General features: G+C 35.9%; 1 protein-coding gene across 5 annotated transcripts in view; it reads right to left on the bottom strand.

The window, feature by feature from the left end:
- CUNH18orf54 (chromosome unknown C18orf54 homolog) overlaps positions 1-13,866 on the bottom strand; it is a 38,590-nt gene that overhangs the window by 16,701 nt on the left and 8,023 nt on the right. For all 5 annotated transcript variants that reach the window (XR_002824566.1, XM_023733962.1, XM_012556381.2 and 2 more), the window contains one exon: positions 7,281-7,383. Coding sequence is in view for 4 of the 5 variants with exons in the window: in XM_023733962.1 (XP_023589730.1) it covers positions 7,281-7,383 (103 nt within the window). In the remaining variant the exon portion in view is untranslated. The remainder of the gene's footprint in view (positions 1-7,280; positions 7,384-13,866) is intronic.

Genomic DNA, 13,866 nt, shown 5'->3' with positions numbered 1-13,866 from the left:
CTTTTGTCAGTTTGGCCAATGGTTTATCAATTTTGTTGATCTTTTCAAAGAACCAGCTTTTGGACTTGTTAACTCTTTCAATTGTATTTCTATTCTCTATTTCATTTAATTCTGCTCTAATTCTTATTATTTCCTTTCCTCTGGCGCCCAAGGGCTTCTTTTGCTGCTCTCTTTCTACTTGTTCGAGTTGTAGCGTTAATGTTTTGATTTTGGCTCTTTCTTCTTTTTGGATGTGTTCATTTATTGCTATAAATTGACCTCTGAGCACTGCTTTTGCTGTGTCCCAAAAGTTCTGGTAGGATGTGTTTTCATTCTCATTTGACTCTGTGAATTTTGTGTTTCTTTCCACATATGCTCTTTAATAATAATTTTTTTATAACATCATATTTCAAAATGATCATATCCCATGTCCATATAGTTTAAAAATAATTCTCTTCTGTTTGAATCTTCATATGGCTTGAGACACAGATTATGTGAACTAAATGTCTGACTTTTTATTTTTGTATTAGATTTTTTTTAATTTTTTGTACTTTAGATGAAGGCTTACAGGAAAAATAGTTTCTTATTAAACAGTTAGTACACATATTGTTTTATGACAATGGTTAACAACCCCACGACATGTCAGCACTGTCCCTTCTCGACCTTGGGTTCCCAATTACCAGCTTTCCTGTCCCCTCCTGACTTCTAGTCCTTGTCCCGGGACTGTTATGCCCTATTAGTCTCATTTTGTTTTATGGGACTGTCTAATCTTCGGCTGAGGGTGAACCTTGGGAGTGACTTCATAACTGAGCTAAAAGGATGTCCGGGGCCATACTCTTGGGGTTTCTCCAGTCTCTGTCAGGCCAGTAAGTCTGGTCTTTTTTTGTGAGTTAGAATTTTGTACTACATTTCTCTCCAGCTCTGTCTGGGACCCTCTGTTGTGATCCCTGTCAGAGCAGTCAGTGGTGGCAGCAGGGCACCATCTAGTTGTACTGGACTCAGTCTGGTGGAGGCTGTAGTAGTCGTAGTCCATTAGTCCTTTGGACTAATCTTTCCATTGTATCTTGTTTTCTTCAGAATTTCTTTATTCCATCCTTAAATTCTTCTGTAACCCAGTAGTTTTTGAGCAAGGTGTTGTTCAGTTTCCATGTGTTTGATTTTTTTTTCCTTGCTTTTTCTGTTATTGATTTCTACTTTTATGGCTTTATGGTCAGAAAAGATGCTTTGTAATATTTCAATGCTTTGGATTCTGTTAAGGCTTGCTTTATGGCCTAATATGTGGTCTATTCTGGAGAATGTTCAATGTGCACTGGAAAAGAAAGTATACTTGGCTGCTGTTGGGTGCAGTATTTGGTATATGTCTATGAGATCAAGTTGGTTGACTGTAGCATTTAGATCTTCCGCGTCTTTGTTGAATTTCTTTCTGGATATTCTGTCCTTCACCGGAAGTGGTGTGTCAAAGTCTCCTACTACTATTGTGGAGCTGACTATCTCTCTTTTCAGTGCTGTTAGAGTTTGTTTTATGTATTTTGGAGCCCTGTCGTTGTATGCGTAAATATTATAGTTATGTCCTCCTGATGTATTGACCCTTTAATCATTATATAGTGTCCTTCCTTATCCTTTGTGGTGGATTTTACTTTAAAGTCTATTCTGTCAGAGATAAATATTGCCACTCCTGCTCTTTTTTGATTGTTGTTTGCTTGATATATTCTTTTCCACCCTTTGAGTTTTAGTTTGTCTGTGTCTTTAAGTCTAAGATGTGTCTCTAGTAGGCAGCATATAGACGGATAGTGTTTTTTAATCCAATCTGCCACTCTGTCTCTTTATTGGTGCATTTAGTCCGTTTCCAGTCAGTGTAATTATTGATAGGTATGAGTTTAGCGCTGTCATTCTGATGTGTTTTTTTGTGTGTTGTTCACAGTTTCTTCATTCCATTTAATTTTCTGTGCTGAGTCATTTTTCTTTATGTATTTCCTTTTCATTTGTTTTGCTGTTGTTGATTTTGTATTTGCTGAGTCCTTATGCTTTTCTTGTTTTTTATTTTGATGTGTAGGATTGTTAGTTTCCTTTGTGGTTACCTTAATATTTACCCCTATTTTTCTAGGTTTAAACCAGTCTTTTATTTCTTTATATTGCCTTGATTTCCTCTCCGTATGAAAGATCTATGACTACATTTTTTAGTCCCTCTTTTTTGTTTCAATGTTATCATCTTTTACATATTGACATCTCTGTTTCCCTATTTTCAGTGTTTTAGCTTTGATTTATTTTTATGACTTCCCTATCTGAGTTGATATATGGTTGCTCTGTCCTGTGTTCTACTCTTCGGTTGTTATCTGATATTATTCATTTTCTAACTGGAGGACTTCCTTTAATATTTCTTGTAATTTTGGTTCGGTTTTTGCAAATTCCCTAAACTTCTGTTTATCTGGAAATGCCCTAATTTCACCATTGTATTTGAGAGACAGCTTTGCTAGATATATAATTCTTGGCTGGCAATTTTTTCCTTCAAGGGTTTATATATGTCATCCCATTCCCTCTTGCCTGCATGGCTTCTGCTGAGTAGTCTCAGCTTACTCTTACTGACTCTCCTTTGTAGACGACTTTTCGTTTATCCCTAGCTGCTTTTAAAATTCTCTATCTTTGGTTTTGGCAAGTTTGATTATAATATGTCTTGGTGACTTTCTTTGGGATCTACCTTGTGTGGGGTTCGATGAGCATCTTGGATAGATATCTTCTCTTCTTTCACGATCTCAGGAAAGTTTTCTGCCAACAAATCTTCAACAATTCTCTCTGTGTTTTCTGTTATCCCCCACCCTGTTCTGGTACTCCAATCACTAATAGGTTATTCCTCTTGATAGAGTCCCACATAATTCTTAGGGTTTCTTCATTTTTTTAAATTCTTTTATCTGATTGTTCTTCATATAAGTTGGTGTCAAGTGCTTTATCTTCAATCTCACTAATTCTGACTTCCACTGAGAAATAGGCTCTCATTTGTGAAGATATTCAAGGTAAGTATAATGGCTAAAAAAGATTTTAAAGATTTTCCCCATTATATGAATAGGATATAAGAAACAGGATATAAGAATTAGCTAGCCTTGTATCCCTGTACCATTAGAGACAGCACCTGAGGTATTATGTGTAAATGATCCTGCATTCAGCCACTGGTTTAGAAGAATTTTGGGTTGCCTGGTGCCATCCATAGGGTTGCAAAAGCCTGCCTCTAGAATTTGTTATGTCTGCCTCAATTGAGTAAACCTTTCATGCAAGGTAGTGGTCAGAACACCTAAAAAAGACAAAAACAGTTTACTATATAAACTGTTTTATGCCATTCGCTAATGAATGTTTAATAAATGTTGGCATGTGTGGTATGATTTGTTTTGAGACTTTCTATTAAAACCTAACAGTGTTAGGGAAATACAAACCAAATCACAACGAGATATACTTTACACTTACTAGGACGGCAATTATCCAAACAACATAAAGTATTGGTGAAGATGTGGAGAAGTTGGAACCCTCGTGCATTGCTGGTGAGAATGCAAAATTGTACAGCCACTGTGGAAAACAGTTTGGTGGTTCCTCAAAAAGTTAAACATAAAATTACCATACGACCCAGCAATTCCACTCCTAGGTATATACCCAAAAGAATTGAAAGCAGGGATTCAACCAGATGCTTGTACACAATGTTCATAGCAGCATTATTCACAACAGCCAAAAGGTGAAAATAATCTAAGTATCCATCAAAAGACAAATGGATAAACAAAATGTGGCAAATACATACAATGAAATATTATTCTGTCATAAAAAGGAATGAAGTTCTAATACATGCTATAATATGGATGAACCTTGAAAACATTATGCTGGTGAAATAAGCCAGACACAAAAGGACAAATATTGTATGACTTCACCTGTATGAAATATCCATAGGCAAATTCATAGAGATAGAAAGTAGACTAGAGGTTACCAGGGGCTAGAGGAGAGGGAAGAATGGGGAGTTATTGCTTACTGGGTACCAAGTTTCTGTTTGGGCTGTGTCATGGATTGAATTGTGTCCCCCAAAAAATGTGTGTATCAGTTTGGCTAGGCCATGATTCCCAGTGTTGGGTGGTTGTCTTCTATTTTGTGATTGTAATTTTACATTAAAGAGGATTAGGGTGGGATTGTAACACCACCCTTACCCAGGTCACATCCCTGATCCAATGTAAAGGGAGTTTCTCTGGGGTGTGGCCTGCACCACCTTTTATGTCTCAAGAGATAAAAGGAAGGGGAAACAAACAGAGAGTTGAGGAACCTCATACCACCAAGAAAACAGTGCTGGGAGCAGAGCGCATCCTTTGGACCTAAGGTTCCTGCGCAGAGAAGCTCCCAGAACAAGGGAAGATTGATGACATGGACCTTCCTCCAGAGCCAACAGAGAAAGCCTTCCCCTGGAGCTGATGCCCTGAATTTGGACTTGAAGCCTCCCTTGGAGCTGATGCCCTGAATTTGGACTTGTAGCCTACTGGACTGAGAAAATAAATTTCTCTTTGTTAAAACCATCAACTCGTGGTATTTCTGTTAGAGCAGCACTGGATGACTAAGACAGGGTGACTGAAATGAATAGTGGTGATGTTCGCACAACACTGTGAATGTAATCCACGCCAATGGATTATACACTTAAAAATGGTTAAAGTGACAAATTTTATATGTATTTTGCCACAAAGAAATTTAAAAACACACACACAAAAAAAAAAAAACCCACTTGATAGTGAACTTCTCTCAGTATATCTTTTTTGTATAGCTCTAACTCTTAGAACCACAGTAATGTTTCAAATACTCAAAAAATAAACAATTTAAACCAAGCAGAATGCAGCATTTGTTAAACCAAACACATGTACCCAATACAAATGAACCACCTAACTGTATTACAAATGAATAACATAACCACACTGAAGGGGGTTGGGGAAAAAATTAAAGTAAGTAATTTTGAAAAACAGTATTTGGATTGGATATTGTAAAGCTAAAGACAGAAAGAATTTTACACAAATAATGTAATCTAGTTAGTAAATTTGTTTTTTACAGGACTATGTGCTAGCAGTTCTGAACCTACTTTTTTGTATACCAGGATTGAACAAATAAGTAAATTTATTGTAGATAATGAGTCAGGTTTCTTACATGTACAGAAAGAAATTACAAATAAAGAAGGTGAAAGACTAAAACAAAACATGCATATAGTATTGGACTGGAATCATAGGTTATCAGTATAAACTCATGGTTTTTAATATACATATATTAAAAAAAAAAAAAAAAGAATATGTTGCCGATGAGTTGATTCTGATTCATAGTGACTCTCTATATGACAGAGTAGAACTGCCCCACAGGGTTTCCAAAGAGCAGCTGGTGGATTCGAACTGCTGACATTTTGGTTAGCAGCCAGGCTCTTAACCACTGCACCACCAAGGCTTCGTTATATAATATAGTATAATATAATTGTTATGAATTGAATTGTGTCCCCCCAAAACATATGTTGTAAATCCTAGCCTCTATGCCTGTGGTTATAATCCCATTTGGGAACGTGTTGTCTTTGATATGTTAATGAGACAGGATTAGTATGGAGTGTATCTTGAGTCAATCTCTTTTGAGATACAAAAGAGATTAAACAAGCATGTGGTGAAGCAGAGATGGGAGAAGAGAGATGCCAAGCCACATCAAGACTGCACAAAAAAAAAAAAAAAGACTGCACAGGAGCAGAAGCTCAGAAGAGACAAGGACCTTCCTCCAGAGCCAACAGAGAGAGAAAGACTTCCTCTAAGTCAGCACCCTGATTTCAGACTTCTAGCCTCCTAAACTGTGAGAAAATAAATTTCAGTTAAAGCCACTCACTTGTGGTATTTCTGTTATAGAAGCACTAGATAATTAAGACTAATTATAATATCATATAATAGCATAGCATATAGACACAGAGATCAATATAGAAATAAATTCATATGTGTGAGTGCATGTGGGGTAGTATACATACATATATTTCTATACAGCTACCATTTTATATTTAAAAATGTAAATCCAATCGTTTCATTCTCCCACTCGAAACTCTCCAATGACTTCTCATCTCACTTAGAATAAAATCTTCATTGCATAGCTTATATATACATGATCTGGATCCCGGCTACCTCTCCCACCTTACCTCTCACCACTCTTTCCCTTGTTCTTTCTGATTGAGCCACACTCACTGGACTCTGATATTCCCTGAACATGCCAAACAAACTCCTGCCTTGGAGCCTTTGAACTTCCTATTACCTCTGCCTTAAAGCTATTCCCTCACAAGTGCTTGGCTTGTTCATTCTTCAGGTATTATGCTCAAATGTTACCTCATTAGAGAAGCCTCCCCTGATTACCCTATCTAAAATTGAACACCCATCTCTATATCCCAATTAATTTTTCTGCATAACACTTATATTACATATTATATTTTTGTTTACTGTGGCTAACAAAAACCCCCGACTAAAATATAAAATCCAAGAGGACAGAGACAACTCTCTTACTCAGTGCTAGGAATGCAGTTCCTAGAAAAGTCCTTAATACTCAAATATTTGCTGAATAAATATTTGATAATGAAGCTGCACTTATCAAGCATATGCTATAGCATTTTATGTACAGTTCTAAGATCAGACATATTCTGACAACCTCTACTTACTCTAGTAAATTTCACTGAAGGAAAAGACATTTTTATTAAATGTTTATGCTAATTTTTGTTGTGAGTGTTTAACTCATCCAATCCTCTAAATGTTCAGATCCCAAAAGTATTATTTTACTATTTAACATTCATGGCTTATATTTTAAGTCAAATTACATATTATTTCTTATTTGCATACATATACATTTATATTTTACTTGGGAATTCACTGCAAGATGCACATATACTGATTCTGTAAAAGTAGGTAGTAATTTTCTTATTTTAAGCTATTATGGCAATTTTTATCTTTGTTAGAAACATACCTCTCAATAATCAACTTCCCTATGGGAAAACAGAATTTATTCTGTAATCGTATGCTTTATGACATGTTTTCCAGAAAACAACAACAACAACAACAAAACATTGTCATGACAATTTAGGCTCTTCATAGACTTCAATCCTAGGTCGCTCTACTTTAAGAATACTAAAATAAAATTATCAATAATTCTAGAAGGTGTGATGGTTTTGTGTTGAGGAGCAACAGATTTAGATAATTTGATTTGTTTTAAAATATCTAAATAAATTAGCAATTAATATCTATATGTTAGTCATAAATCTTCTTCCAACAAGTTACAGATTTAATTCCACCCACCTGATTATCATTATTTAAAAAGTCTTCAAGGAACTCTTTAGCATATTTCACGTTTGAGGTTTGTTGAGGATTATCATCAGAGTAAACAGGAACAGGTGATTTGCTAAATAGGATTTAAAGGATACAAAATAGCAAGTTAAGTTCCCAAATTATTTTAAAAAAAAAAAAGTATATAATTTAATAGTTACCATTTAAATAAAAGTGGTCACCAAAAAATAATCATCATGGATATGATGCATATTGATGTTGCTTGGTTAACACCCTCCTCCTCTCTCTAAACTGACACCAGAATCCAACCCCTCCCTAAATCCCTGCTTCTTACCTGTCCCAAGTGTGGTGCAGAGGAAGAAGGTCAGTTTGGGAGGATGAAGAAAAAAAGAGTTTCGTGTCATAATATTCACCCCACTCTCACCCACACCTAACACTGGTGTCCTTGAATTGTCTCCCTAAACCCCTCTCCTCTCCTAAGCATTCATTAAACTTTCTACTCAAGTGCCACAATTCCAAATTAAACATTCAAAATCAGCTAAATTTGAGTTCTCTACTAAACCAAATCTTATTTTAATCTTTTGTGTACCAAGATATGTATTAGCTTCTATATAAGCTTCTCATTGTCTAAATAGTCTAATAAATTATAATTACCACTCACAGACCTTTCATAACATGCCTGGCACTAGGCTAAGTACTTTGCATACACTTTTTCCCCATTTTGTTCTCAAAACAGCCCTGTGAAGTGAGTGTTACCTTCCTTTTATAAATGAGGCCCAGAGCAATTGATAGCCTGCCTTAGAACCAGGATTCAACTCAAGGCTGCCCAACAAACACAATCACTGCTTCTCAAAGGGAGCTGATGTATTTGTCTAAAATACATATTTTTATCCCCAGAGAGATCACAATGAGAATGTGGAAGTAGAGAGAATCTAATTTTTAACCAATTTCTCAAATAATCTGTGCTAAAGGGTAAGTTTCCTTTTCTATTAATCTAGTACAGACTGACAGTTTTACTAAATACAATTAAAATGTCATTGTAGTGCTATAAAAGTTCTAACACTCTCACTTCCTAGTTATCTTAGCACAGACAAGTAACGAAAGAGTTCAAGATCAACACCTGTCCAAAGATTATATGCTACATAGCACAGCAGGATACTTGTTCTCTCTACTTTATTGTATGGTTGACATTTTATAACAAAAAGTTTAAATGTAAGGTATTCAATTTAACCTTCTGCTTTCGTGTTATTGTTAGCTGCCGTCGAGTTGGCCCCTGACTCATGGGACCCCAGGCACAACAGGATCAGACCACTGTTATCCATAGGCCAATTTCTGTTAGTAGATCTCCAAACTTTTCTTCCTAATCTTAGTCTGGAAGCTCCGCTAAAAACTACCCAGAATTATAGGAACTCACAAGCCTCCACTGATAGATGGGTAATGGCTGCACATGAGGTGCACTGGCCAGGAATCGAACCCAGCTCTCCTGCATGGAAGACCAGAATTCTACCACGGAACCACCACTGCCCTCCTCTGCTTTCACAACCTTAAATAAATCATAATGCCCAAAAAACATAAGTACTTTTAATAAATCTTTAGTCAAAGTATTAACATATTGACAGCTATTCCTAACAATACAACAACATACCTCTTAAAAGAGGATTAGCTCATTTTCTATTTAGCCAACACTCTAGACCAGACCTGAAACTTTGTTGTTGTTGTTGTTGTTAGGTGCCATTGAGTCAGTTCCGATTCATAGCGACTCTACGTACAACAGAACAAAACACTGTCCAGTCCTGCACCATCCTCACAATTGTTGTTATGCTTAAGTCTATCCTCATAATTGTTATTATACTTGAGCCCGTTGTTGCAGCCACTGTGTCAGTCCATCTCATTGAGGGTCTTCTTCTTTTTCACTGGTCTAGACCAGACCTGAAAACTTATGACAACCAAAATATATCCAGTCTATTTCCCACCCCTCACATCCAGCATATCCACTCTCATCAACTTTTCCTAGAATATTTCTTTCATCTATCCCACCAATCCTAGCTCAAAAATCTTCAAATAATTCTTCAATATTTACCAAATACAAATTTTTTGATCTGTCATCTAAAACTCTTAGTCTGTCCAGAGTGAATCATTCCAACAAAATATGTCCTATAATTTCCTAATTTGGTGCCTTTGTTACCAAAAACTCAACTTCAGAATCACCTTCTCTTCCTTCCTACCCAATTCCAAACTAACCTTCAAGGTCCAATTCACAACTCTGCTTCAATACCAAATGATAAAGCACATGTAGAAAATACCAGCAGAGTATTTGACACACAATGTTCAATTAAAGATCAGTAAAGTATGAGCCTTCATCTGCCTGACAAGTCCATCAAGCACACTCTACACTTGTTTATGTCACTCATTTGGCACCCACTATAGGGTCACTATGAGTCAGTAATCGACTTGACAGCAACGGTTTTTTTTTAATACAGAATTCTAAGGAATCCTGGTGGTGCTGTGGTTAAGTGCTTGGCTGCTAACTGAAAGGTTGGCGGTTGAACCCACCAGCCACTCTGCAAAGACTGCAGCCTTGGAAACCCTATGGGGCAGTTCTACTCTGTCCTACAGGGTTGCTATGAGTCAGAATCAACTCCACAGCAGTGGGTGTTTACATAGAATTCTGCTTTGTATCTTAGTCCTCATTTTGTATTACAAGACTCCTTTTAGCCTTGAATGTGCCTAATAGGTTTTAAAATCCTCAAAACAAGACATTTTCTTCAACATGTAGGCATTCAATAAATCTTTACTGGTTGTTCAAAGTAGTATAAAACATATAATGCAAGTAAACTTGAGAGAAAAAATTTTTTATTGTAAATATAGAGCTAATTTGTGTAAATTAACAGGAGTACATAATCAAATGCACTGATCGAGTATTTTGTAGTGAGACACTGATTTTATAAATGCGGCAATATATAAAAAGGTGCTAATTAGAAGGTACAGGCATTAAATGCAAAGATATTAGAGAAGACATTAATAAGAAACAGACTTATCAGGGACTTTAAAGCTTAGTAGGTCCCTGGGTGGCACAAACAGTTTGTCCTTGACTACTGACCTATAGGTTGGTGATTCAAACCTACCTAGCAATGCTGCAGTCAAAAGGCATGGCTAACTGCTTCCGTAAAGATTACAGCCAAGATAACCCTATGGAGCAATCCTACTCTGTAACATATGGAATCGTCATCAGTCGGAACTGACTCGATGGAAATGGGTTTGGTTCGGTTTTGGTTTAAGTTTTAAGGAAAAACTAGAAGGAAACTGAAGACATTAGTCCTCAACTACCCAAATAAGCCTTCAACTACAGGCTATGCTCCAAAAATTTGTTTGAAATAGAAGTACTTTTTTTTTCCAATTAAACATTGTTAGTTACCCAATGATCCAGAAACACCTAAGAGTTTCTATTGGAATGTCATTTACTTGTTCCCTCACTTCTCCCCCAGAAATAGCATTAATATAGAGAACAGGTTATAGTGGGAAAAGGATCCATTTTGAAATTTAAATTCCTGAGTGCAAATCTCAAAACCACTAGCTATATGACCTTAGGTAACATATCTGAACATCCATTTCTACATCTGTAGCACTACTTATCTCACAGAAGTATTGCATAAATTAACTGAATTATTTCTATATATATCTGGTACTTTAATAACCTGTTGCCATTGAGTCAATTCTGACTCATAGTGACCCTATAGGGCAGAGTAGAACTACCCTATAGGGTTTCTAAGGAGCAGCTGGTGGATTCAAACTGCCGACCTTTTAGTTAGCAGCTGAGCTCTTAACCACTGATGTTCAAGGCGCAGGAGAGGAAAGGGCATCCCCAGCAAAAATATGAAGCATGTTCCCAAAATCAAGTGCTTTTAGTCACAGAGAATAAATTCATTCTATTTCTCTCTCTTATTTATATATCAACATAAGGTGTGTTGGTAAGTCAGTATTCAGATATCTAAGAATCTTTTATAATACAAATATCATAATGTTAATTTTTTTAATAAGCAGCACTTCATTACTGGCTCATTTATTTGTAGTTTATTATAAGCTTTTTCCTGTTCACAGGTAGTCTCTCCCCCCTATTCTTTACCAACATAGCTTATACATCCACTCACTGTCATCAGACAGTATTTTTTTAATTGTTGAAGATAGGTGCTGGGTACATGGAGTTCATTATAGTCTTCTATTTTTGTGTTTGTTTGAAATTCTCCATAATAAAAAGTGAAACAAAAAAGCACTTATCTGGTTGTGACTGTATTCTACCTTTTACTATAGTACCTTGAGTACTTCCCTATTCAATTGTATTTTTGATGACAGATGATAATAATTTGTCAATGTCAAATTAAGGTCTAATCCTTTTTCTCAGCAATCTAAACATACCAATCATAATGTTAATTCAATCTTCCAAAAATCACCTATTGAATGCAAGCTACTGACCAAACCATTACTAATATTAATTATGTAAGTCAGAAGTTGTATATCTAATTACAAAATACATTAAATGCATTCAAAAATTTTAATCCGTAAACATCTCTGAAGTTACTTGCTCATTAATTTTGTTTCCAACTAAAAGCATTGCATAGCACTGCAGCTATGGCACTTTACAAATATACAGACCAACTGATAAGAAAATAAGAAATTAGGAAATAAGAAACATAAGAGAAACGTTAAGAAATAAGTGAGCTCCTGATGAAATTGGAAAAATGCGGAACAGAATTTAAAAATCTCACAGAATCCAGACCTTCTGGAGCCATAGAGGCTGGATGAACCCGATACTAGTCCCCTGAGATAATCTTTAAACCTTAAACCAAAAATATCCCCTGAAGTCTTCTTAAAACCAAACAATCGTTTAGCTTAACTAGTAAAGAATGTCTGCCTTGAGCATTAGCTCTTTTAAGAACCATTTATATGGGATTAAATTGACAACTGCAACTTGATGGATTAGAAGGAATCTTAGGGGGCAGTGAGTTTATGTTAATGAGGGAGGAACAACTCAGAAAAGCAGGATGAGAATAATTGCACAACGCAAAGAATGTAATCAATGTCACTGCAGTGTACATACAGAAATTGTCAAATTAGTATCTGTTTTGCTGTGTGTTTTCTCAACAGTAACAACAAAATAAAGGTTAAAAAAAAAAGAATTAAGTGAGCTAGTTATTAACCCGGGTTTTAAAAAAAAAGATATTATTGAAACAACTTAAGGAATGAAGGTAACTGTAGAAACAAATATTCTGGATAATCATCACCGCTACTACAACTTACAAGAGAGCTCACAATAAGTCAGAAACTATCCTAAGTGCTTTCTATTCATTTTTTAATCAATCAGATCTTCAAAACAAACTGAAACCCAAAAACCCACTGCCATCCAGTCGATTTTGACTCATAGCGACCCTACAGGACAGAGTACAACTGCCCCATAGGGTTTCCAAGGCTGTAAATCTTTACAGAAGCAAATTGCCACATCTTTTCTCCACAGAGCAGACAGTGGATTCAAACCCCTGACCTTTCAGTTGGCAGCCGAGCACTGTAACCATTGCACAACCAGGGCTCCTAAACAAATCCAAAGTAGGTATTATTTCTCCATTTTGTAGTTGGGGAAACTAAAGTTTAGAGAAGCTAAGTAACTTGCAAAAGTCTCATAGCAATAAAAAGGCAAGCCCAGGATTCCAAACTGAAATTATAGTCAGTATCCACATTCAAAAAAATAAGATGTTCAACTCAGCAGTAATCAAAAAAGGATCCAAGAATTAACAGATTCTCGGTGTACAACAGAATGGAAGTTTAAGCAAGTAAAGTAAGATAATAGATAAATTACCAGAGCCTGTGGAGCCCTGGTGGCGCAGTGGTTAGGAGCTTGGCTGCCAACCTAAAAAAAAAAGGTCAGCAGTTCAAATCCAGCAGCTGCTCCTTGGAAACCCTACAGGGCAGTTCTATTCTACTCTATCCTATAGGGTGACCATGAGTCAGAACTGACTTGACAGCAATGGGTTTTGGGGTTTTTTAAGCCAAGATATGGGGTTATCAAGAACATCTTTCTGATAAGTTCACATGTACTATTACTAAGAATAAAAGTTTTCCTACCTAAGCTCCCAACTCTAACTCTTCTCTCACAAGTATTCACAAGCATCTAGATAATCATTTTTAAAATTATTCTGAAAAACTATGTCATAGAGAGGTTAAGCACGCAAATAAAAACAATCTTAGGAATTACAAAAATGTATACAATAGACAAGAAGATACACAATCATTTAAGGAAAAAGAAGTCTAAAAGACAGTGAAATATAAATGAAAAGAAACGCATGACTCCAATATATGGAGAGAATATACGGGGGAAAATCTTAAAGTACAAACAAAGTGACAAGAATTTAATAACACTCTCCATCTGCAAAATAATTGTTTTAGGTTCTAATTCCTCTTATTAAGATATATGTGAATATTTTTATAGTGAAACAAAAGAAACATCTACCAAAGAAGTTATATACCTAGGTTATGAAACACTACACCATCTGGTGGTAGCACATGAAAAATGCAATTTAAAATGAGCAACACTGAAAGCTATGTTCTA

Source organism: Trichechus manatus, unplaced genomic scaffold, assembly GCF_000243295.1.
Source record: "Trichechus manatus latirostris isolate Lorelei unplaced genomic scaffold, TriManLat1.0 scaffold00063, whole genome shotgun sequence".
In the NCBI taxonomy this organism is placed as follows: Eukaryota; Metazoa; Chordata; class Mammalia; order Sirenia; family Trichechidae; genus Trichechus; species Trichechus manatus.
This window is presented reverse-complemented; position numbering and strand designations above follow the sequence as displayed.